At 42.4% G+C, this 25,861-nt stretch overlaps 1 protein-coding gene across 1 annotated transcript in view; it reads left to right on the top strand.

The window, feature by feature from the left end:
• Positions 1-25,861, top strand: part of scyl1 (SCY1-like, kinase-like 1) — a 39,512-nt gene that overhangs the window by 1,764 nt on the left and 11,887 nt on the right. Inside the window, exons 2-13 of the mRNA XM_061835905.1 lie at positions 237-377; positions 4,112-4,219; positions 4,325-4,551; positions 4,667-4,757; positions 10,117-10,272; positions 10,499-10,657; positions 12,871-12,978; positions 13,379-13,492; positions 13,581-13,736; positions 16,445-16,633; positions 16,746-16,821; positions 21,357-21,551. Coding sequence (XP_061691889.1) covers positions 237-377; positions 4,112-4,219; positions 4,325-4,551; positions 4,667-4,757; positions 10,117-10,272; positions 10,499-10,657; positions 12,871-12,978; positions 13,379-13,492; positions 13,581-13,736; positions 16,445-16,633; positions 16,746-16,821; positions 21,357-21,551 — 1,720 coding nt within the window. The remainder of the gene's footprint in view (positions 1-236; positions 378-4,111; positions 4,220-4,324; positions 4,552-4,666; positions 4,758-10,116; positions 10,273-10,498; positions 10,658-12,870; positions 12,979-13,378; positions 13,493-13,580; positions 13,737-16,444; positions 16,634-16,745; positions 16,822-21,356; positions 21,552-25,861) is intronic.

Consider the following 25,861-nt stretch of genomic DNA (forward strand, 5'->3'; position numbering starts at 1 on the left):
CCTGTAAAAAAGTATTTGCCCCTTTCCTGTATGTTTTTTTTTTTTTTTTTGCACACACAGGTTTCAAATCATCAAAGCAATCTTAATAAAACAGAGACAAACCAAGAAACATACATGCATTCAAAGGCTCAGAGGTCAAATTACTTGGTGACCTCATAGAGGTTATAGTGCAATTTAGGTTCATCCTAAATTTCATCGAAAAGCACTAACATGAAAAGCATTAACACTCTCCTCAGTCCAATGCAGAGCCGGTGTCAGTGTTCGTGTACGAAGTGGCTCAAGGATTGGAGCAGCAGACTCAACTGGCAAAGGCAGCCTTCAAGCGGATGAAAACACTTCGCCACCCTAACATCCTGGCCTATGTTGACGGCTTAGAGGTGCGTGTCTCCTGTTTTTTTTTTTTGTTTTTTTTCTTTGGGAGGAAACCATCTAACTATGTAGATGAGGTAGCAAATATGTGAAATCTTGTGAAATTATGCAAAATACCATGTAATACACAATGGGGCTATCATCTCTTTTATCAGTGGTACTTTAACTCAAAAATTCAATTTGTTTCAATTAATTATTTTCAATGAAGTAATTAATTTAAATTATCCAGCCATCCATTGTTTTAGCCGCTTATCCTCACAAGGGTCGCTGGAGTGCAGGAGCCTATCCCAGTTTTCAACGGGCAGGAGTCAGTGTAGAGTCTGAAGTGGTTGCCAGCCAACCACAGGGCACATAGAGACAAACAGCCGCACTTACAATCACACCGAGGGGTAATTTAGTGTCCAATTAATGTTGCATGTTTTTTGGTTGTGGGACGAAAACCGGAGTACCAGAAGGAACCCCACACAGGCACGGGGAGAACATCCAAACTCCACATAGCCGTGGACGGGATCGAACCCTGGACCTCAGAACTGTAATAACTGAACTGTGCATAAAGTGGAGATTTGAAGATTAGCTTCTTTTCCTTAATGTCAAGACCAGGCAGATATTTTCCTCTTTGAGTTGATTAAGTCTGGTCTTGTGATCCTCAATGTCATCTTTAGTTGAGTGTACTCATTTCTCCAATTCATGGCATGGTTACTGACCTTATTGAAAAAGTGTGTAGAGCAGTCAAACCGGTCTGCATAGGATGAGTTTTCTCAGAGATGTAAGGGTTAATGGCTTGTATGGCATCCCAAACAGCTTGTTGTGTAGCTTGTAATTTCTCCCAAATTGTAATTTGCCAGCAGCTGCGGCATTATAGAGCTCGTGCATGTGACGTCACCGTTTTCACGGCGCCATAGTGCTTGTTAAACAGAGCTGCTCGACATTGTGGGAGACATTGAACCGGAGGAGAATATTGACAATACCCGGGACCTGTTCTGCTGTTGAGCGGTATCAATTGAATTTGTTCTGGAGTCTAATGCCACTGCAACGATGCAGGAATATTTTTAATTCAAGGAAGATGAACTTGGCCATCCTACAAAACAAGGTGGTGTTTCAAATATGCAACAAAGACAACACAACATTAAAGGTCAATTGACAGGTAAAGCCAAATTTTTTTGTTTTTAATTAAAAAAAGTCAGCCGTAATGGACCCATCTGTTTTTTCACCACACATGAAGATGTTGTCGTATGTGGATTTTTGCATCTCCCGCCATGAAAATCCTCTCGTGGTATTTGTGTTGGAGAAGAACCAGGAAGTGACGTTTTTTTTGCAGTAGCGTGGCTGAGTGTTTATTTTGGTTTATACCTATTGTACCGGTGAAAAATTACTCGGTTTTTTGGTGTTAGCCAAAATGCCGGCTTGTCGTATTGCTGGATTTTGATAGATTCACTCTTCATGACCATTACCATCACTCTTTGACCATACAACAATATTGTATGGTGACTGTCCCAGGGTGTCTGCAAATTACATTGCAGGCATTATGGCTGCCACTGGGATGTCGAGTGAGACTTTTGCAACTTTACGAGTTAATGACACGCTCTCCCCTTATTTTTTTTTTTTTGGAAAGAAATTGAAGTGAATAATATTATCTGTAGTTTTCATAACAATATGTTTTTTAAAATGTATATATGGCTGTCAGTTGACCTTTAACTTCAAACAGGATGCAGGATACAGGAAGCAAATATAAACTGGTGTGTTTTCTCAAATGGCCAGCGGAGTATTAAGCCACAGCTTCAATCTTGTCCCTTTGAATGGATTCCAGGTTGACTGATTAGTTCTTGGAAAATGTATAACCTTGATAGGGGTGGCCCAACCAGTCAGAGATGAAGAGCCAATTTTTTTTCATTGTGTAACAGCAAAGAGCCACATCATATACATGATACATATACATTCCCTGCTCACACAGTTTTGCTCAGCCAAATTTACTGTAAATGACACACACCAAGATGATGACTGAAATCAACTCCTTCAGAGTACCAAGACCATGGGCCAGCAATTAAAAAAAAAAAAATGGAGAGCGCTTTCTCACATAGACAAACTAACAGTTCAACCAAGTGTTGTCTTGTATGGGAGAATTCTCATTGAATACAACACTGAAATACTCACATGATTGGAGGTCTGAGTGCAACTGTGAATCAATAGCCATGCTAATAATGTCCGATATTCCGTGTTCAACAGTGTGGTGGGACAGTTAAATGTCTGATACCATTTGTTTAAGATTTTGGTTTTTGGGACACAAGATTTCAGTGACATCGCTGAGGCATTTTTTTAATAAAGTATCCTTCAATGTATGGCTTTTTGGCCCTTGCAATGTTCCAAACCACTAGTTATGATGTAAGTGTTAGTCTCTGGATGCTTCATTATTATATTTTTTTAAACTGCATCCACTTTTCTATGTGATTTTTCAAAGCGACTAACTTGTGACTGCGAAGTTTAGTACCTTTTGGAAATTCTTGGTCAATGTTAGCATGGAGTGAGCTGAAGTGAAGATTTGAAGCTGTGAAATGCACAATAGATGTCTTACACAAAAGGCAGAGTGGCTTGTCGTTGCTCTCAACAACAAAAAAGTAGAAGCTCTCCTGCTCTTGTAAAAACATCCTGTTCATCCACATATTTTCTGCATTTTCCCCTGACATTCTGAGACCGAAATTGAAAAATTATTTTCTGCAAAGATCACTGTCCGACTGGTAACCCAGAAACTATTTTCAGTCAATATGAAAGCCAGGTTTGCGAAAATACCGTGCTAACCTTTCTTGCTAAAGTCATGTGACTGAGGTCGCTAGACGCAACGGAGTTTTCTTTGTAATGAGGTTGTCTTGCTCGGGGTTAACTCGTCTCTCGTTGCACAGTGGAGCTGGGTGGAATGAAGAATAAAGCCACTCTTCCCCGGTTGTTTTTTTTTTTCCTCTCACCCTTCCGCTCCACAGGCTGAGCATTCCCGTCTCAACTCACATGGCGACACACAACGCACACACAAACTGAGCCTGGCGTCTCAATAATTGTAACAACCCTAATAAACTCAAGCAAAGCGTGCATGCAAATACCATAATATACACATGTAATGTTCCTCTCTTGGTACTCTGTCATAGGCTTTCTCTAGATCCACAAAGACACAATACAGGCCCTGTAGCTCAGTGGTTAGAGCACTGGTTTGGTAAACCAGGGGTTGTGGGTTCGTATCCCACTGGGGCCTCCACTCCCTGAGAAGGGTTGCGTCAGGAAGGGCATCCGGCGTAAAAATTGTGCCAAACATATACGTGCGTTCATCTGAGATGACACGCTGTGGCGACCCCGAAAGGGACAAGCCGAAAGAAACTTACTTACACAAGTAATGTTCCCTCAGAAGCACTGTAATGAACTCAAGCAAACCGCGCAAGCATGCACATAAAACTTCGATATGCTTTTGTGCCTTCATGAGAACTGCACGAAAGGAGGCAAAGGCCACCTCTGGCCTAGAGGTTCACTTATCTTTTCCTTCTTGTCGTGTGAATGTTTAGATTTTCAATACAAATATGAAAACAGAATTGTGAGGAATTACTTTAAACAGAATTTATTTCTCAGAATTTAGATGAAGAATAAACCCATTTTATGACTGATTTATGCAGAAATTTAGGAAGTTCCAAACAGTTCTTTGCTTTTTTTCTACCTTTGTTGTGACGCTGTACACTTAAGTTGTTACCTGGTAATCTCATTCCAGACAGAGAAAAGCCTATACCTTGTGACAGAACAGGTAATGCCCTTGGCCGTTCACTTGAAAGATGGTCCTAGTGAACTTGAGGTTTCCTGGGGTCTACATCAGATTGTGGTGAGACATCTCTTTTTTTTAATGTTATACAGCACTGTCTGTTCATGTGTTTTTTGTTTTTTTTAACTAAGTGCATTCTAACTTGGATGTCTTTTTTTCTTTCAGAAAGCTCTAAGTTTCTTAATAAACGATTGCCACCTACTCCATAACAACTTGGGCTTGTGGGCCATCTTTGTTGATCGAGCTGGAGAGTGGAAGCTGGGCTCCCTCGACCATGTTACCCCGGAACAGGGTGACCCGAGCGGGGCCTTGCTCCCTGATCCGAAGGCATTTTACCCAGGCATGGAGAAGTATGACCCGCCAGAGACACCTAAATGCAGTGGAGAGAAATGGTGAGATACTCTTAAGAGAAATCCTGTCAGAAATAGCATCTCTACTACTACAGGCAATTAATTTATGAAATACTGCAAATTTTTCCACCTTTCTAAAAAGATTTATTTTTTGCAGGGCTGGGGAAGTGTGGCGGTTGGGCTGTCTGATCTGGGAAGTGTTTAACGGGCCACTTCCCCGAACATCCTCACTCCGTTCACTGGGGAAGGTTAGTCACTCGAACGCTGTTTTTCATTATTGATGATAATCATGGTTATTTATAGAGTAATTTCAGTCAAAGTGCTTACAGATAAGCAAAATCCAAGTAGTTGGAATATTAAAAACCAAAAAAAACATTTCACAAGACAAAATTATTTCAACTGATATTTTAATGAAGCTTCAATCACGTCATCCATTTTCTAAGCAGTTTATCATCACGAGGATCGCGGGAGTATTGGAGCCTATCCCAGCTGTCATCGGGCTGTAGGCAGGGTACACCCTGAACTGATTGCCAGGCAATCACAGAGCACATGGAGACAGACAACAGTCGTGCTCACAATCACACTTAGAGGCAATTTAGAGTCTCCAATTAATGCATGTTTTTGGGGATGTGGGAGGAAACCGGAAAGCCCACAGAAGACCCATGCAGGCATGGGGAGAACAGGCAAACTCCGGAGAGGCAGGGCTGGGATTTGAACCACGGTCCTCAGAACTGTGAGGCCAATGCTTCACAGCCGCCCCACCGTGGCGCTTCAGTCCCTTCATGTCCAAACTGAATCATAATTTATTTTTAGAACACTTTTCATACAAAATGCAAGAAAATTGGTATGCAGGGGTAAAAGCAGAAAATTCAAACAGCAAGAAACTAGACAATTCTAGTGAGAAATCAGTTTTCTATAATTGATGTATCATCACTTTGGATGTACTGTGATGTCAATCTTTTAACATATCCTCCACTCTCAAATTCATGAATTTAAAAATAATATACAAAATACAAATTTGCTTCCAGAAAAAGATGTTTAAAATGTTTTTGTCTTTCACACATTAAAAATTGATGGAAGAGGAAAAAAAAATACCTAGGTTCTTCCAAACCATTGAATATTCAAGGTTGTGATTAATAAGAGTATATGCTAACCAGTTCCACAGATTCTGTTAAAACAATTCTGAAAATGACATTTATTTCAAAAGAATGTTTTACATTCATACACAACTGTTGTACAAATGTATGTGAAACAAATATATTTTGGATTTTGTTTATCCGTATGGAGGGTGTTTTTATTTTGACTGTTCATTTCCTAATAATAATTTTAAAAGTATTTTTGTTCATTCAATTTATAGTGACTTTGTTTTTATTTAATAATGCAGCCCTATGGGGGCACAAACCAGTGCAATCTGTAAGCCGGTCCCAAGCCCGGATAAATGCAGAGGGTTGCGTCAGGAAGGGCATCCGGCGTAAAAACTGTGCCAAACAAATATGAGCTTTCATCGAAAGAATCCCATACCGGATCGGTCGTGGCCTGGGTTAACAACGCCCGGCCCCGGCACTGCTATCCTGCAGGGCGTAGGTGGAAATTCAGCTACTGTGGGTCGAAGACAAAGAAGAGGAGGAAACCGGATCCGAAGAAAAAGAGGAATGCACAGAGCCTACAACTGAGTGTAGGGACTTTGAATGTTGGGACTATGACAGGAAAAGCTAAGGAGTTGGTTGGCATAATGATTAGGAGAAAGGTTGATATACTGTGTATCCAAGAGAGCAGGTGGAAAGGTAGTAAGGCTAGAAGTTTAGGAGAAGGGTTTAAATTATTCTACTGCGGAGTAGATGGGAAGAGAAATGGAGTAAGGGTTATTTTAAAGGAAGAGCTGGCTAAGAATGTCTTGGAGGTGAAAAGAGTATCAGATCGAGTCTTCTTCTTCTTCTTTTCCTTTCGGCTTGTCCCGTTAGGGGTTGCCACAGCGTGTCATCTTTTGCCATCTTAGCCTATCTCCTGCATCTTACTCTCTAACCCCAACTGCCCTCATGTCTTCCCTCACCACATTCATAAACCTTCTCTTTGGTCTTCCTCTCGCCCTTATGCCTGGCAGCTCCATCCTCAGCACCCTACCACCAATATACTCACTCTCTCGCCTCTGAACATGTCCAAACCATCAAAGTCTGCTCTCTCGAACCTTGTCAGCAAAACCTCCAACTTTGGCTGTCCCTCTAATGAGCTAATTTCTAATCCTATCCAACCTGCTCACTCCGAGCGAGAACCTCAACATCTTCATTTCTGCCACCTCTAGTTCTGCTTCCTGTTGTTTCTTCAGTGCCACCGTCTCTAATCCGTACATCATGGCCGGCCTCACCACTGTTTTGTAAACTTTGCCCTTCATCCAAGCAGAGACTCTTCTGTCACATAACACACCAGACACCTTTCGCCAGCTGTTCCAACCTGCTTGGACCCGTTTCTTCACTTCCTTACCACACTCACCATTGCTCTGGATTGTTGACCCTAAATATTTGAAGTCGTCCACCCTCGCTATCTCTACTCCCTGTAGCCTCACTCTTCTCCCTCCACTTTTCTCATTCACGCACATATATTCTGTTTTACTTCGGCTAATCTTCATTCCTCTCCTTTCCAGTGCATGTCTCCATCTTTCTAATTGTTCCTCTGCATGCTCCCTGCTTTCACTGCATATCACAATATCATCTGCGAACATCATGGTACAAGGGGATTCCAGTCTAACCTCATCTGTCAGCCTATCCATTACTACTGCAAACAGGAAGGGGCTCAGAGCTGATCCCTGATGCAGTCCCACCTCCACCTGATATTCCTCTGTCACACATAAGGCACACCTCACCATTGTTCTGCTGCCATCATACATGTCCTGTACTATTTTAACATACTTCTCTGCCACACCAGACTTACGCATGCAGTACCACAGTTCCTCTCTTGGTACTCTGTCATAGGCTTTCTCTAGATCCACAAAGACACAATCTAGCTCCTTCTGACCTTCTCTGTACTTTTCCACGAGCATCCTCAAGGCAAATAATGCTTCTGTGGTACTCTTTCTTGGCATGAAACCATACTGTTGCTCGCAGATACTTACTTCTGTCCTGAGTCTAGCCTCCACTACTCTTTCCCATAACTTCATTGTGTTCATTGTGTCAACTTTATTCCTCTATAATTCCCACAGCTCTGAACATCGCCTTTGTTCATAAAAATGGAGACTTGCACACTTTTCCTCCATTCTTCTGGCATCTTCTCTACCGCTAGTATTCTATTGAATAACTTGGTCAAAAACTCCACAGCCACCTCTCCAACTTGCTTCTATACCTCCACCAGTATGTCATCAGGACCAACTACCTTTCCATTTTTCATCCTTTGTAGTGCCTTTCTGACTTCCCCCTTAGTAATCATTGCCACTTCCTGGTCCTTCACACTTGCCTCTTCAACTCTTCCTTCTCTCTCATTTTCTTCATTCATCAACTTCTCAAAGTATTCTTTCCATCTATTTAGCACGCTACTGGCACCAGTCAACACATTTCCATCTCTATCCTTAATGACCCTTACCTGCTGCACATCCTTTCCATCACTATCCCTCTGTCTGGCCAACCTGTCGAGATCCTTTTCTCCTTCTTTCGTGTCCAACCTGGACATGTCTTCATACGCCTCTTGTTTAGCCTTTGCCACCTCTACCTTTGCCCTACGTCGCATCTCGATGTACTCCTTTCAACTATCCTCAGTCCTCTCAGTATCCCACTTCTTCTTCGCTAATCTCTTTCCTTGTATGACTCCCTGTATTTTGGGGTTCCACCACCACGTCTCCTTCTCCCCTTTCCTACCAAAAGACACACCAAGTACTCTCCTGCCTGTCTCTCTGATTACCTTGGCTGTCGTTGTCCAGTCTTCTGGGAGCTTCTGCTGTCCATCGAGAGCCTGTCTCACCTCTTTCCGGAAGGCCGCACAACATTCTTCCTTTCTCAGCTTCCACCACCTGGTTCTCTGCTCTACCTTGGTCTTCTTAATCTTCCTACCCACCACCAGAATCATCCTACATACTACCATCCTATGCTGTCGAGCTACACTCTCCCCTACCACTACTTTACAGTCAGTAACCTCCTTCAGATTACATCGTCTGCACAAAATATAATCTACCTGCGTGGTTCTACCGCCGCTCTTGTAGGTCACTATATGTTCCTCCCTCTTCTGGAAATAAGTGTTCACTACAGCCATCTCCATTCTTTTTGCAAAGTCCACCACCATCTGTCCCTCAAAGTTCCTTTCCTGGATGCCGTGCTTACCCATCACTTCTTCATCGCCCCTGTTTCCTTTACCAATATGTCCATTACAATCTGCACCAATCACAACTCTCTCGCTGTTTGGGATGCTCAGAACTACTTCATCTAGTTCCTTCCAGGGGGAAGAGTGAGGCTCCAGGAAAAAGACATAGCACGGGTGGACGACTTCAAATATTTAGGATTAACAATCCAGAGCAATGGTGAGTGTGGTAAGGAAGTGAATAAATGGGTCCAAGCAAGTTGGAACAGCTGGCAGAAGGTGTCTGGTGTGTTATGTGACAGAAGAGTCTCTGCTCGGATGAAGGGCAAAGTTTACAAAACAGTGGTGAGGCCGGCCATGATGTACGGACTAGAGACGGTGGCTCTGAAGAAACAACAAGAAGCAGAACTGGAGGTAGCAGAAATAAAGATGTTGAGGTTCTTGCTCGGTGTGAGCAGGTTGGATAGGATTAGAAATGAGCTCATTAGAGGGACAACCAAAGTTGGATGTTTTGGAGATAAGATTCGAGAGAGCAGACTTCGATGGTTTGGACATGTTCAGAGGCGACAGAGTGAGTATATTGGTGGAAGGGTGCTGAGAATGGAGCTGCCAGGCAAAAGAGCGAGGGGAAGACCAAAGAGAAGGTTTATGGATGTGGTGAGGGAAGACATGAGGGCAGTTGGGGTTAGAGAGGAAGATGCAGGAGATAGGCTAAGATGGCAAAAGATGACACGCTGTGGAGACCCCTAACGGGACAAGCCGAAAGGAAAAGAAGAAGAGTTTGTATTTAATACTTCACATAAAATACATGAACTCAAATCCATTTTTATGGCCAAATTTCACTGCTGATCTGAACAAAAAAAAAAAAAACAATTGCAGTATAAGCATAATGATCATTCTCAAAAAGACTTATGGATGTATTTGTGCAAAAGGGTGCAGTACTTAATTAAGAGGAAAGGGTCTTAATATTTATGGCTATATATGTATGCATATACACAATTTTTTATGAATTTTTTTATGAATTTACAAAAATGTCATTTTTTTCTGTCTATGGGGTCCTCCATGTACCTTAATCAGGAATAAAATGAAGTTAAATGATCTTAGCAAATGGATGCAATATAACAGCGAGTGAGAACGTTAACAGGGTCTGAATACTTTTCCTGCCCACTGTAAGTGGGCCACACATCCATAATCACTTTCATTTACAGTTAGAATAGTAACCGGATGAATATTATTGAAGACATGCAATGTGATAGAAAAATTAGGACAGAGTCCTCCTCTGTTATGAGTGTGCTTCAGTTTGCTGGATGGTCATCTCTCTGCCCACAGATCCCCAAAGCCCTGGTTCCTCATTACTGTGAGTTGGTCGGTGCCAATCCACGGGTTCGGCCCAATCCACGCTGCTTCCTCCAGAACTGCAGAAGCCCCGGAGGGTTCCTCAGTAACAGCTTTGTGGAGAGCAACCTCTTCCTGGAGGAGATCCAGGTCCATCTTCTCACATAAAAAGCATGCCATTCATATAGAACACTGATTTCTATTCACATCATTCATATTTTTTCATCATGACTTTGGGATGAATGAACTGAGACATGCCACCTGCACAAATTCACACCAATCTATCTTCAGTTTCTGATCATATTTTCAGATTAAAGGTGACTGTAATGGATTAGTTGCTACCTTTGTGATTACACCAGCAATAACTCCTCCTCAGATCAAGGAACCAGCAGAGAAGCAGCAATTCTTCCAGGATCTGAGTGACAACCTGGACTCTTTCCCAGAGGACTTCTGTAAACACAAGGTCCTGCCTCAACTGCTCACTGCCTTTGAGTTTGGGAATGCAGGTGCTGTGGTCCTCACTCCACTTTTCAAGGTCAGTCCTTTATTACTTCAAAATATTTGTAAATACCAGAGCACCTCAAACACCCCTCAAAAAGTCAAATGCTGTATTTCCTCAAACAGTTGCATCATTTGAAAGAGCATGGGCTTTAATTAATAGCTGGGTGGTTATAAAAAATAAATGCCACACCTTGAATAGAAACCTCTGTTTCTGCTTTTGTAAAAAGTACGTCTGGAGTTACCTTTTATTATGACAGATAACATATATGTGTTATGTAGCCTTTACACGATCAGGATTTCTGGGGCCGAACAGCAAATAAAAAAGAAAAAAAAAAAACAACAAAGAAACAGTTAACCGATCTGATCACAAGACGGAGCCTCATCTATTTAAATGACTTATTCATTTCCTGCCTGTAAGATATATATACTCAGTTTCTTTAAAAATATCTTGTCAGGTCATTTAATCTAATCATTTAGGTCAAACCAACCTTTCACCTTTAACTAAAAAAACACAGATATTCAAAAGAGCTAAAATCACCGAGTAAAATTTCTTTACATTGAAATCATGATTTACAAATAACAGCAACGCCACCACCCTTTTTTCCTCTTTGACACTTATTCATAAAATAAAAATTTGCTAGTGTTTCCTCATTTAAAATACTATTATAGCTACTTTCTGTTAACCACATTTAATTTCATAAGAAAAAAATCAAGATCATAGGTTGTAATGAACATTGATTTGGTAGCCAGTGACCTGATATTAAAAAGAGGTAGTCTCATAGAGATTACTGGGGACAATGGTTTGATAGATTCACATTTTATCCTCACTACGTTAGTGCCATATCTGTTTGACCCGGCAAATATCAGTCAGATTTACAGATAAGTCTTAATGGGTGGAGGAGGTGCCTTTCGCATCTTACTGGGCGGTAGTTTCAGGCAAGGAATAATGGGTGGAAGATCTTGGCGTGGTGTGGGCTGGACTCAATCATTGACAATAGTCTTCATCCGATCCATCGGACCCAACATTGCATTCAGGCTGGGAGAGGGGGAGCCAACATCTACTGCTGATTGCTTGGTTGTCTTAGTCGTAGAGGGAAAATTGTGAGGTGTGAATGGCTCAAATTGGACAGGAAGAGGTGTGAGAAATTTAAAGTGCTGGCATGTTCCATTTGTCATTTGCTCAACTGTTTTTTTTTTAGTCTGTTTGAACCCTGTCTCTTATTCCTCCAGTTGTTTGGCAACAACTGCATCCTTTCGTCCTTGATTTTTGTAAACATTTTCTTTTCGGGCCAGTGAATGACGTACACAGTAAAAAATGTTGGCATTAAGAGATTAACTCCTTGAAGCATAATTCGTTCTTGGGAAGTGTTCAATGCCTGATTTGTTCAACCTCTGAAACATTTTTTAATCAGAAATAATGTAAAGTTCAACCCGTTCCCAACCTAAATAGTAATTTCCCATTTTAATTCCTATTTATGTAAAAACACGTAAACTCAGTGTTTAAACAATAAAAAATGCATAAACTTGAAGAACCTTAAATGTGTATCATTTACCTTTTTAGTCACGGTCTGATGGCATCAGAGGGACTTGAGAGGGAAGGAGCCAGTGTTACGCCAAAGTCACCCTCCATGATTTGACTGCGTAATTTTCCAGCAGTGTCTCAATTTCTTTTATTATTTGTGGCCTTTGCTTTGTAATGCTAGTCATTCCTTTGGAAATACCTGTTGCCTTTTATTACATTTTTACTCTTTAGGATAGTCAAAATAGTCGACTTAGCCATACGATACGAGTTGGCAAGAGTCGTAACAAATATGTATCCCATTTTTGTACTTAGCGATTATCTCCTTCCTTGAATCCATTGTGGTTTGCACAACTTTCCTTTTTCCTTTGCTCTCAGTAACACCGGAGTTTGGCAAAAAAAATACTAGGGGGAAAAAAAAAATCTTGAAGCACTCGGAAATGTACACGCTCACACTATGAATGACTGACTGGCTCAAAGTGGGCTGTGGCTTGTCTGAGCACCGCCTTTTGTGCATTCAGCATTGCTCAGCTTGACTCGCCTACACATTCAACATGGGTTCAGTTTTGCTCGGGTGTTTGAACTCTGAGAATTGGGTCGAACCCTAAGGCATTTTTTTACATTTTTAGGGGGGTTGGGGGAGTACAGATTTGTACGACTTCAGAGTTGTTCGAACTCCAAGGTTACACTGTATTTCGAAGAAATATTTAATCTCAAGTGTCCACCAGGTGGGGAAGTTCTTGTCTGCTGAAGAATACCAACAGAAGATCATCCCTGTCATCGTGAAGATGTTTTCCTCTACAGACAGAGCTATGAGGATACGACTGCTCCAGCAGGTACTTAATGCATTTCAAGTTTACAATGGAAGAACATGTGACATGTCTACACATGTTCCGTCAGGTGATGGTTGGGCAGCCACTCCAGAGAACCAACTATTTGTAGACAAAAAATTGAATTTACATGGTTGGTATCACACCAGTCCCTTTTGCAGCATTGAGGTTTTGTCATATAATTTATGAATGCCTTATTTACCTTGGTTCTCTGACCAAGGCTGTGTTGCACACATTACTCGAGTTTTTTTATACTGTATATGATGTAGTTTTTATATTGTTTGTGTCCCACTGCGGGCCCTTGAGTTCTGTAATTTCATTCCTCTCTACACCTTACGATTATTGAAGAATTGACAGTAAAAGTACCTTGTACCTTACTATTTTTTACCCTAATCTGTGCTTTTAGATGGAGCAGTTCATTCAATATCTTAATGAAGCAGCAGTGAATTCCCAGATCTTCCCTCATGTTGTTCACGGCTTTACCGACACCAACCCTGCCATCAGAGAGCAGACTGTTAAGGTATGTGCACACCCAAAATGAATAAAATTGATTGCTTTACTTACGGATGACTGTTGGATGTAGAAGCTCCTTCCTCCTCTTTTTTCAGTCAATGTTGCTGCTGGCTCCCAAACTCAATGAGTCTAACTTGAACCAAGAGCTCATGCGCCATTTTGCCAGGCTGCAGGCCAGGGATGAGCAGGGCCCTATCCGATGCAACACCACTGTCTGCCTCGGAAAGATCGCCTCCTATCTCAATGCCGGGGTAAGCCACAACAGAATATAATACAAAACAATTGAAGAGTAAAGCCTTAGAACACTAAAGGTTTGGAGGTTGAACAAGTTGGAATTGTATCTCATTATATCTCATGAAGAAATCCTAAACTGACCAAGAATCCAAAATCTGAATGAAAACAGGGCTGTACGAGACGCAGCTCATCTTATTGTTTTCCATATTTTTCATCTGTTCTTTCTGTTTACAGTAAAACTTCACTATATCAAGGTTCACCTCTTGCAGATTCAGTGCATCATAGATTTGTTAAAAATCATACTTGCATTTCTGATAATTTGCCATATCATGGGATTTCTTCACATATTTTTATAGTAATTGTAAAATAAGCATTTTCTACTCTAAAACAGGAAAAGAGCTCAGTTGTGCTCATCACTGAGATTTTCGAGTGTCTTTAAACCCTTCCTACTGCGTGCGGGCGAGCCAAATGAGAGTTTGTTGATTGTGGGTGTCTTACAGTCACTGTGTTTCGTTACTTTATCAATAAATATGAACTACAGTGAAGACAATAAGTATTTGAACACCCTGCTATATTGCAAGTTTTCCCACTCAGAAATTACAATTACAGAGGTCAAACATTTCCTGCAGTTGTTCACCAGGTTTGCACACACTGCAGGAGGGATTTTGGCCCACTCCTCCACACAGATCTTCTCTACATCAGCTAGTTTTCTGGGGTGTTGCTGAGAAACACGGAGTTTCAGCTCCCTCCAAAGATTTTCTATTGGGTTTAGGTCTTGAGACTGGCTAGGCCATGCCAGAACCTTGATATGCTTCTTACGGAGCCACTCCTTGGTTTTCCTGGCTGTGTGCTTTGGGTCATTGTCATGTTGAAAGACCCAACCACGACCCCTCTTCAATGCTCTGACTGAGGGTTGTTCCCCAAAATCTCACAATACATGGCCGCGGTCATCCTCTCCTTAATACAGTACAGTCGTCCTGCCCCATGTGCATAAAAAGACCCCCAAAGTATGATGCTACCACCCCCATGCTTCACAGTAGGGATGGTGTTCTTGGGATGGAACTCATTATCATCATTCGTCTTCCTCCAAACACAGTTAGTGGAATAATGACCAAAAAGTTCCAATTTGGTCTCATCTGACCAAAAAGCTTTCTCCCATGACTCCTCTGTATCATCCAAATGGTCATTGGCAAATTTAAGACGCGCATTTACATATGCTGGTTTAAGCAGGGGAACCTTCCGTGCCATGGATGATTTCAAACCATGACGTCTTAGTGTATTCCCAACAGTCACCTTGGAAACGGTGGTCCCAGCTCTTTGCAAGTCGTTGACCAAGTCCTATCGTGTAGTCCTGCGTTGATTCCTCACCTTTCTAAGGATCCTTCAGACACCACGAGGTGATATCTTGCATGGGGCTCCACTACGATTAAAATTGACAGTCATGTTTAGCTTCTTCCATTTTCGAATGATTGCTCCAACGGTGAACCTTTTTTCACCACGCTGCTTGGCAATTTCTTTGTAGCCTTTTCCAGCTGTGTGGAGTTGTACAGTTTTGTTTCTGGTGTCTTTGGACAGGTCTTTGGTCTTGGCTATGTTACAAGTTTGAGTCTTACTGATTGTATGGGGTGGAGAGGTGTCTTTATGCATCCAACGACCTCACACAGGTGGATCTGATTCAGGATAATACATGGAGTGGAGGTGGACTTTTAAAGGCGGACTAACAGGTCTTTGAGGGTCAGAATTGTAGCTGACAGACAGGTGTTCAAATACTTATCTGCAGCTGTATCGCACAAATAAATCGTTAAAAAAATCATACATTGTGATTTCTGGATGTTTCTTCTTAGATTATCTCTCTCACAGTGGACATGCACCTACAATGAAAATGTCAGACTCCTCAATGATTTCTAAGTGAGAGAACTTGCAATATAGCAGGGTGTTCAAATACTTATTTTCTTCACTGTAAATAGACTCGTGTCTCGTTGTGGTACCTGCCAGCTTGCAGGTAGCTGTGGAGGCAGATGGTAGCATTACCAGCTATCTACCAGTAAAGATGAGACTTCTGAACCTGTTCAGTGAAGGGCAAACAAGGCATCTCGTGGCAGACTAGCATTCATAGTGACATAACTTCTTGATCCTTGCTCTGTTGGCTCTTACTGTCATTGTTAAGCAGATTTCATCAAGTGTTACATTGTTCGCTCACGAATAGGGACCATAAACTGGGTATAGAGTCAAGCTTAAAGCCCCAATGTAAATAAAAAATATGATTTTTAGTATGTTATTCATGGAAAAAAGGCAGCCTGAATGGACCCATCCATTTTTCACCACACAACATGATTTTGACGTACATGGCTTTTTCTCACTCCCGGGCTGAAAATTCTCTCGAGGATTTGTTTTCGAGAAGAAGCAGAAGGTGACGTACAGGGCAGTACCGCACTAAGGCAGTTCTCTGTCTCTGCTCAAGCTACTGCCCCCATGACCTGACCTTGGATAAGGGGTTGAAGTTGGATGGATGGACTTCCCGAAAAAAATCATTATTCCTAATGAAACATGCGTGAACAAACAATACTTCAGACCAGACAGAGACTAGGACAAACATAGTCGGGGGAAGAAAGAAAGAGACTAATCAATACTGTCGGCTTTCGTAATTCAGCCCAGGTGCCAGTTTAATTTTGGGGCTCGGTCAACATCCCTAATAATACATCACGTCTGATGGTTATCTTCACAGACACGACAGCGAGTTCTGATTTCTGCATTCTCACGAGCCACAAAAGACCCCTTTGCAGCATCGCGTTCTGCTGGTGTGCTCGGCTTCGCTGCCACACACCACTACTACAGCCTAACAGAGGTTGCTGCCCGAATCTTGCCTACGCTTTGTGCTATTACTGTCGACCCTGACAAGAGCGTCAGGGAGCAGGTACTCATTCACTTTTAATTAGCCATAGTCAAGGCTACATGCACGATTTCGTCTCGGGTGTTGTTTTCCCTTCTCTTTGTCACTTGCTTTCTGTTGCTACTCTGTCTGTAAGGCTTTCAAAGCTATCAAGAGTTTCATCTCCAAGCTGGAAACTGTATCAGAAGATCCTACCAAGCTGGCTGAGATGGGTATGAAAATCTTGTCATTTTTATGATCTTTTGACCAGCTAACATAGGAGAGGCCTGTTTATATGACTATATCATCCCTCATTTTTGATACAGTAGAAATGTTTGGAGTTGACATTGTGGTCCACAGTGAAAGCAGGGAGCAGGTGGAGGCATGCACTAATGCAAAAGAGAGGAATTAATATTAGTTGAAGTAAGACGTGCATGAATGAGCGAGATGGAAGGGGAAGAGCGAGTCTATTGGGAGAAGAGATAGCAAGGGTGGAAAACTTTAAATACTTGGTCCAACAGTCCAGAGCAATGGTGAGTGTGGTCAGAAAGTGAAGAGACTGGTCCGAGCAGGTCGAAATGGGTGGGGGAAGCTGTGAAGTGTGTTGTGTGACAGAAGAGTCTCCTCTAGGATGAAAGGTAATGTGTTTAAAACAGTGGCGAGGCCAGCCATTATGTACGGAGCAGAGACTGTGAGACTAAAGAGACAACAGGAAGCAGAACTGGGGGTGTCAGAAATGAAGATGTTGCGGTTTGCTCTTGGAGTGACCAGGTTGGATAAAGTTATGAATGACCTCAATAGAAGGATGGTCAAGGTTAGATGCTTTTGAGATAAAGTTAGACAGAGGAGACTTTGATGGTTTTGACACATCCAGAAAAGAGTGAGGGAATAGTATATTGGTAGACGGGTAATGAGGATGGAGTTGTCATGCAAGAGCTATAGGTAGACTAAAGAGAAGGTTGAACGATGTTGTTAGGGAAGACATGAGGTCAGTTTGTAATAAAGAGCAGGTTGCAGGAAATGGGCTTACCTGGAAAGGGATGGTACGATGTGGTCACCCCAACAGGACAAGCTGAAAGCAAAAGAGGATGATAAATCTACGAAAACCTAGACTATGGTAATGTTATATTAAAATACTAAAACAGCACTGAGATTATAAGAAGCCTATACAAGTTTTCAAAATGCTAGCAAGATTTGAATCTAGCCTAATTTCATGTCCCTGCCCCCACCATGCAACATGTCTGTGCAAAGAAATGATCTCAGCTCTCATAATGAAAAAGAGCCAAGAAGACAGGAGGTCAAGTGTGGTCAGCCGGTTGCCTCTGAGTGGTCCTTGGTTGGCCAGGTGCATGTGACGAACCATTTTAGGAGTGAGGATGGGACTTGTGTCCCGCTTGACGGTGGCTGCCTCACTACTGGTGTGCAGTGCATGTTACACAAATTGTTCCGGATTTGATGGTCTCATTTTCGGTACTATACAGTCATTAAAAATATGAGAGGTGATCAACTTACTGAACGACTTGGTGAGAACATGATGTGACGTAAGCAGCGGTGTTCAAAGCTCACCAATGTAATTGACCAGAAATAGGAAATATTCACAATAGGTCATATTCACACATGGACAAATTGTGGCTAAATAACCCTTTAACACCAAAAAAATGAGTTTTCAATTTTAGTTTTAGTCATTTTATTCATTTTTGTTTTCTATAATATAATAATAATAATAATAATATATAATGTAATATAATAATAATAATTGTGTATAATGTAATTAGCCCCTTCCTGTTTGCGGTAGTAATGGTTATGCTGACAGATGAGGTTAGATTGGAAACCCCTTGGACTATGATGTTCTCAGATGATATTGTGATCTGCAGTGAAAGCAGAGAGCAGGCGGAGGAACACGTGGAAAAGAAAGGAATGAAGATTACCTGAAGTAAAACAGAATATATGTGCATGAATGTGAGGGGTGGAGGAGGAGTGAAGCTCTAGGGAGAAGAGATAGCGAGGGTGGACGACTTCAAATACTTGGTCAACAATACAGGGCAAGGGTGAGTGTGGTAAGGAAGTGAAGAAACGGGTCCAAGCGGGGTGGAACAGTTGTTGGAAGGTGTTTGGTGTTCTATGTGCCAGAGTCTCTGCTAGGATGAAGGGCAAAGTTTACAAAACAGTGGTGAGGCCGGCCATGATGTATGGATTAGAGACACTGAAGAAACAAGAGGAAGCAGAACTGGAGGTAGCAGAAATGAAGATGCTGAGGTTCTCGGTTGGAGTGAGCAGGTTGGATAGGATTAGAAATGACTGCATTAGAGGGACAGACAAACTTTTATGTTTTGGAGACAAGGTTAGAGAGAGCAGACTTCAATGGTTAGGACATGTTCAGAGGCAGAAGAGAGTGAGTATATTGGTAGAAGGGTGCTGAGGATGGAGCTGCCAGGCAAAAGAGCGAGAGGAAGGCCAAAGAAAAGGTTGATGGATGTTGTGAGGGAGGACATGAGGACAGTGGTAGTTAGAGAGGAGGATGCACGAGATAGGCTTAGATGGAAAAAGATGACACGCTGTGGCAACCCCTTACGGGACAAGCCGAAAGGAAAAGATGAAGATAATAACCTTGTTCTCCAGAAAGCACCCTTCAAAACAACAGGAGCAGTTTACTCATGAAGACGGGGCCAAAATACCTGTTAACAGGTGCAGAAGTCTCATTGAAAGCTACAAAAATCCTTTGTCAGTAATTGCCTCAAAAAGTTCTGCAACAATATATAAAGTTAAGCTTTCTCCAGGCCTCTTTCATGAGTTTATTTTTCAAAGTAATTCTTTTGACTTACAATTAAAAAACGTTGGCTCATTGTTATTTGTGAATTTTCATTAAATGTTTATGTATTATTACTTTTACCTAGGGGGTCCAAAAATCTTGTCCATGTGTGTATCTCGCCATGGCTTGAAGTAGAAAGCTGTCCTATTCCTTCCTTTTCGTTTGTTCCTAACCGCAATTAACTAATAAAGCCAAGAAACTGTTAAAGTCCATGAAGGTAATGAACAGAATTTGTGGCAAAGGACAGCTTTGGTGGAGTCCAACCCTCGCTATAAACATACTCCACTTCTGTTATTCCGGATCAAACTCTGACATCAGTGGTACTGGGACCGAAGACCCCGTATCAGGGGGATGGCAAATTCCCATGAACACTTGAGGATCCTAGCAATGATGTACACCTGCTCCACAGTTCCACTGCCCAGACAGAAACCACACTGATCCTGAATCTGAATGTGACTTCCTGATGACCCACCTCTCCAGAACTCCTGAATAGACCGTACCAGGGACGCTGAGGAATGTAATCCCCCATAGTTGAAACACACACTCTGGTCCCCCTTTTTATATAGGAGGACCACCACCCGGGTCTTCCAATCCAGAGCCACTGTCCATGCTGTCCACGCGATGTTGCAGATGCATGTCAACCAGGGCAGTCATGCATGATCCAGAGACTTCCAAGAACTGTGGACAAATCTCATCCACCCCTAGGACCTTTGCCACAGAGGTTTTTAGCCACCTATGAGACTTTGACCCCAAGGTAGGGGAACCTGGCACAGAGTCTCCAGACACTGCTTCCTTCTGAGAAGGTATGACAGTAGAATTCAGGTCTTTAAAGTATTCCGCCCACCGACTCACTGTGCCCCGAAATACCGGATGATTGACCAGAATTTCCTCGAAACCATTGAGAAGTTGTTTTACATGGCCTGACCGAACTCCTCCCAAGCCCATTTTTCTGCCTTATGACCACCAATGCTGCAATCCTCTTGGCCGGCTAGGCTTGGCCCGCATCAGCTGCTTCTGTAGTTCAGCAGTCCTAAAAGACCCGATAGGACTCTTTCTTCAACTTGATGGCATTCCTTACTGCTGATGTCAACCCGACGGGCTCAGAGAATGGTGCCATGACAGCAATAGGAACCTGTTGTTCTGATCACAGAGAATTTGCATGCTGTCTGGGCTCTGCTGGATAAAAGTGGCGGAGTGAAGCATGGCAAAGGGTGCTTATATAAGTGCTAAAATTTCAGAGTTTAGATCCAGTCTGATCTGATCCGATACTTGATTTTTTTTTTCCATCAAATCAGACCGATTTCAAAGATGGATCTGGGCACCGATCTGCCACCCAAAAATAAAAATTTTATATATCGTAATTCCTGGCCTACAGAGCGCACCTAGTTACAAGCCTCACCAAGTACATTTGTAAAGGAAATACCATTTGGTACATAAATATGCCGCAGCTTTGTAAAAGCCACAAGTGCACACATTGAAACACATATTGAAACACGAGATTTACAAAGAAAGACTGTACACAGAAATAGTTTAACGCTAGCGCGGGGTTAGCTAGCCGCACTAACGCTAACAGGGCCAGTTAAAATAAAACTTACTGGTAGATATCACTGAGACACGCCAGTAACAAAGCAGCAACACGGCGCTAACAGGGCTGATAAGTCACTTCCTTAGCACATATATTCCACCAGTCTCATTCTTATCTTTCCCGCTCGAGTGCCCCCTTGCAGGCGTGAGGAAAAAATGCACAAATTAGCCACATCACCGCATAAACCGCAGGTTTGAAAGTGTGTGGGGAAAAAAAGTCGCGGCTTGTTGGCCGGAAATTACGGTATATATTCTTTTACAGTTGGGATAATGACATTTTATTGAAAATGTTTTAGCAATTAATGAATCTCGGCTTGGAGTTTATATTTTGAAAAGGAAAAAAAATATCATGATCTCATTCTTTGTATTTAAAAGAGAAAGATGTTGGGTCATCTTCGCAGCCACCCGGCACCTCTTCTGGCTGGACCGGCTGGGCTGTGACCGGTATGTCCTCATTGACATCAAAGTTGATACGGAACGCACCAGGGACAATGGGAGGTGAGACAGCTGAGAGCAGTGGGGCTTCAAATGCCACCAGCGTGACTCCCACCGACACCAATGTTTGTCCTGGTAAGACTCAGATGACCAAATATTTCTGTACGCTATTAACAGATCTTTTTATACTTGAGACTGTGAGTCCCTGGATGCACATGTTTGAAAACAATGTCCCATCCCTGGAACAATGACTTGCTGCAACTTGCCATCACAATGTACAGATAAAGTAATCCTCTGCTTTATGTTGTTGTCCTGCTATCTTGCAAATTTTTATTTTGTACAATGTTTTTGTTATCTGTTAGTCTTGCTCTCAATTATGTTTCATGCTGGCAGAGAAGAAATTTTTTGGTGAAAATATATTTTCCTAAAAACTAACTATTAAATTGACGGTAGTATGTTTGATTGTTTTTATGCTGCTCATATAGAGCATCTTCTTTTTCTTTCGGCTTGTACCGCTAGGGGTCGCCACAGCCTGTCATCTTTTTCCATCTAAGCCTATCTCGTGCATCTTCCTCTCTAACACCCACTGTCTTCATGTCCTCCCTCACAACATCCATCAACCTTTTCTTTGGTCTTCCTCTCGCTCTTTTGCCTGGCAGCTCCATCCTCAGCACGCTTCTACCAATATTCTCACTCCCTTGCTTCTGAACATGTCCAAACCATCGAAGACTGCTCTCTCTAACCTTGTCTCCAAAACATCCAACATTGGCTGTACCTCTAAAGCGCTAATTTCTAATCCTATTCAACCTGCTCACTCCAAGCGAGAACCTCAGCATATTCATTTCTCCTACCTCCACTTCTGCTTCCTGTTGTTTCTTCAGTTCCACCCTCTCTAATCCGTACATCATGGCCTCACCACTCTTTCATAAACTTTGTCCTTCATCCTAGCGGAGACTCTTCTGTCACATAGAACCCCAGACACCTTCTGCCAAGTGTTCCACCCCGGTTAGACCCATTTCTTCACTTCCTTACCACATTCACACTTGCTCTGTATTGTTGACCCCAAGTATTTGAAGCCATCCACCCTCGCTATCTCTTCTCCCTGGACCTTCACTCCTCCTCCGCCCCTCACATTCATGCACATATATTCTATTTTACTTCGGCTAATCATCATTCCTCTCCTTTCCAGTGCGTGCCTCCATCTTTCTAATTGTTCCTCCGCCTGCTCCCTGCTTTCACTGCAGATCACAATATCATCTCCGAACATCATAGTCCAAGGAGATTCCAGTTTAACCTCATCTGTCAGCATATCGATTACTACCGCAAACAGGAAGGGGCTCCCTGCGGATCCCTGATGCAGTCCCACCTCCACCTTAAATTCTTCTGACACACCAACGAAACACCTCACCGCTGTTCTGCTGCCCTCATACATGTACTGTACTATTCTAACATATTTCTCCACCACACCAGACTTGAGCATGCAATACCACAGTTCCTCTCTTGGTACTGTGTAGTAGGCTTTCTCTAGGTCTACAAAGACACAATGTAGCTCCTTCTGACCTTCTCTGTACTTTTCCACGTGCATCCTCCGGGCAAATAATGCATTTATGGTATTCTTTGTAGGCATGAAACCATACTGTTGCTCGCAATACTTACTTCTGTCCTGAGTCTAGCCTCCACTACTCTTTCCCATAGCTTCATTGTTTGGCTCATCATCTTTATTCCTCTATAGTTTCCACAGCTCTGAACATTGCATTTGTTCTTAAAATGGGGACTAGCACACTTTTCCTCCATTCTTCAGGCATCTTCTCTCCCGCTAGTATTCTATTGAATAAGTTGGTCAAAAACTCCACAGCCACCTCTCCAACTTGGTTCCATACCACCACTGGTATATTATCAGGAGCAACTGTCTTTCCATTTTTCATTCTATTCAGTGCCTTCTAACTTCCCCCTTACTAATCATTGCAACTTCCTGGTCATTCATGCTTGCCTCTTCTACTCTACCTTCTCTCCCATTTTTTTTAATTCATTAACTTCTCAAAGTACTCTTTCCATCTACTTAGCACACTACTGGCACCAGTCAACATATTTCCATCGCTATCCTTAATCACCTTTACTTGCTGCATATCCTTCCCATCTCTATCCCTCTGTCTGGCCAACCTGTAGAGATCATTTTTTCCTTCCTTCGTATCCAACCTGGTGTACATGTCGTCATATGCCTCTTGTTTAGCCTTCGCCACCTCTACCTTTGCCCTAGGTCGCTTCTCAATGTATTCCTTCCCACTCTACTCAGTCCTTTCCGTGTCCCACTTTTTCTTCACTAATCTCTTTCCTTGGATGACTTCCTGTATTTTGGGGTTCCACACCAAGTCTCCTTCTCCCCTTTCCTACCAGAAGGCACCCCAAGTACTCTGTCAAGCTCCACTCTCCCCCACCACTACCTTAGAATCAGAAACCTCCTTCAGATTACATCATCTGAACAAAATATAATCCACCTGCGTGCTTCTGCCTCCGCTCTTATAGGTCACTGTTCCTGTTGCTTCTGGAAATAAGTGTTCACCACTGCAAATTCCATCCTTTTTGCGAAGTCCACCACCATCTGACCCTCAAAGTTCCTTTGCTGAATGCCGCACTTAGCCATCAATTCATCGCCCCTGTTTTCTTTGGCCCAACATGTCCATTGAAATTTGCACCAATCACAACTCTCTCTGTCTGGGATGCTCAGGACTACCTCATCTAGTTCCTTCCAGAATTTTTCTTTCAACTCGAGGTCACATCCTACCAGTGGTGCATAGCCACTAATCACATTATACATAATACCCTCAATTTCAAATTTCAGCCTCATCACTTGATCTGATATGCTTTTCACCTCCAAGACATTCTTAACCAGCTTTTCCTTTAAAATAACCCCTACTCCATTTCTCTTCCCATCTACTCTCTGATAAAATAATTTAAACCACGCTCCTAAGATTCTAGCCTTACTCCCTTTCTACTTGCTCTCTTGAATGCACAATATATCAACCTTTCTCCTCATCATCATGTCAACTAACTCCCAAGGTTTTCCTGTCATAGTCTCAACATTCAAAGTCCCTACACACAGTTGTAGGGTCTGTGAATGCCTCTTCTTCTGCCGACTAAGCCGCTTCCCTCGTCTTTTTTGTCATTGACCTACATTATCTGAATTTCTACTTGCAGATTAACAGCACCGGGGGCGATCATAGTTAGCCCGGGCCACGACCCATCCGTCATGGAATTCGTTTGATGAACGCTCATATATGTTTGGCACAGTTTTACGCCGGATGCCCTTCCTGACGCAACCCTTTGCATTTATCCAGGCTTGGGACTGGCCTACAGGTCGCACAGGAATTGTTCCCCCCTTCGGGCTGCAGATAGTCAAAACAAGCAATCAAATAAACAAAGTCAGCACATAAGATACACAATTCACATACTACCTAATCTATGTTAAAGTCAGATAAAAGCAATCAAATAAAGACAGTGAGCACATAAGGTACACAGATCACATACTACCTGTGAGGAAATATAAAGGATATGGCGATTTAAAGGATATGTGGATGGAAGGGATTCAAACGACAATGGCCCTCACTCTAGTAGTTGAAGGTTGAGTCCATGTTTGATGTTTGGTCCTCGTTGTATACTCTATGTAGGTAACGTTGTTCGTGCGCTAAGTTAGGCTAACTTAGGCTGTGCAGCTTCAATGTGAACGATACTGCTCCAATTTGGGTACTACGATGTACTAAGATAAGACTTGTTATATTTTCTATTAAGTCCTCACGGCCCACGTTGTACAAGATGTTTAGGACGTACAAGCTATGAAGTTACTCACGTTCGATGTTTATTCAACAGCACGGTTTGATCACAAACGCGTCTCGTTGTTAGCCAGCTAAACTAAGGTAGTCTGGGCCTATAAGCAAGTTTAAGTTGCCCGACTTCCTAATAAGTACTTACAGTCGTCGTTCTAAGGAAAACGTAGGTTTTGCAGGTCGTGTAAGTACTAACGTTTGATGTTTACCTCCTCAGCAAATATTTGATTACATACGTGACCTGATGTTATCGAGCTGGGCTAGGCCGCGCAGCTTCAACGCGAACAAATACGGCTCCTTATTTGGGTACTAAGATTACACAGATGATGAATTTCGTCTACTGAAGTCGTCATCAGGGGCATCCCACGTCGAGTATTTACAACATTTGGTCCAAATTCAGCAGGATTTCACCCTGCTCATATAGAGCATAATAATTCAAATACAACTTTTTTAAGAACAATAAATGTTTAACAATTAACAGTTCTAAGGAACATTGGCATTGTGGTGTAAAACTAAATAAAATGTAAATTTATCCACCCTTTTTCCGTACCGCTTATCCTCACTAAGGTCGTGGGCGTGCTGGACCTATCCTGGCTATCTGTGGGCGAGAGGTGGGTTAGAAAC

The sequence above is a fragment of the Syngnathoides biaculeatus genome, chromosome 11, assembly GCF_019802595.1.
Source record: "Syngnathoides biaculeatus isolate LvHL_M chromosome 11, ASM1980259v1, whole genome shotgun sequence".
NCBI lineage: Eukaryota > Metazoa > Chordata > Actinopteri > Syngnathiformes > Syngnathidae > Syngnathoides > Syngnathoides biaculeatus.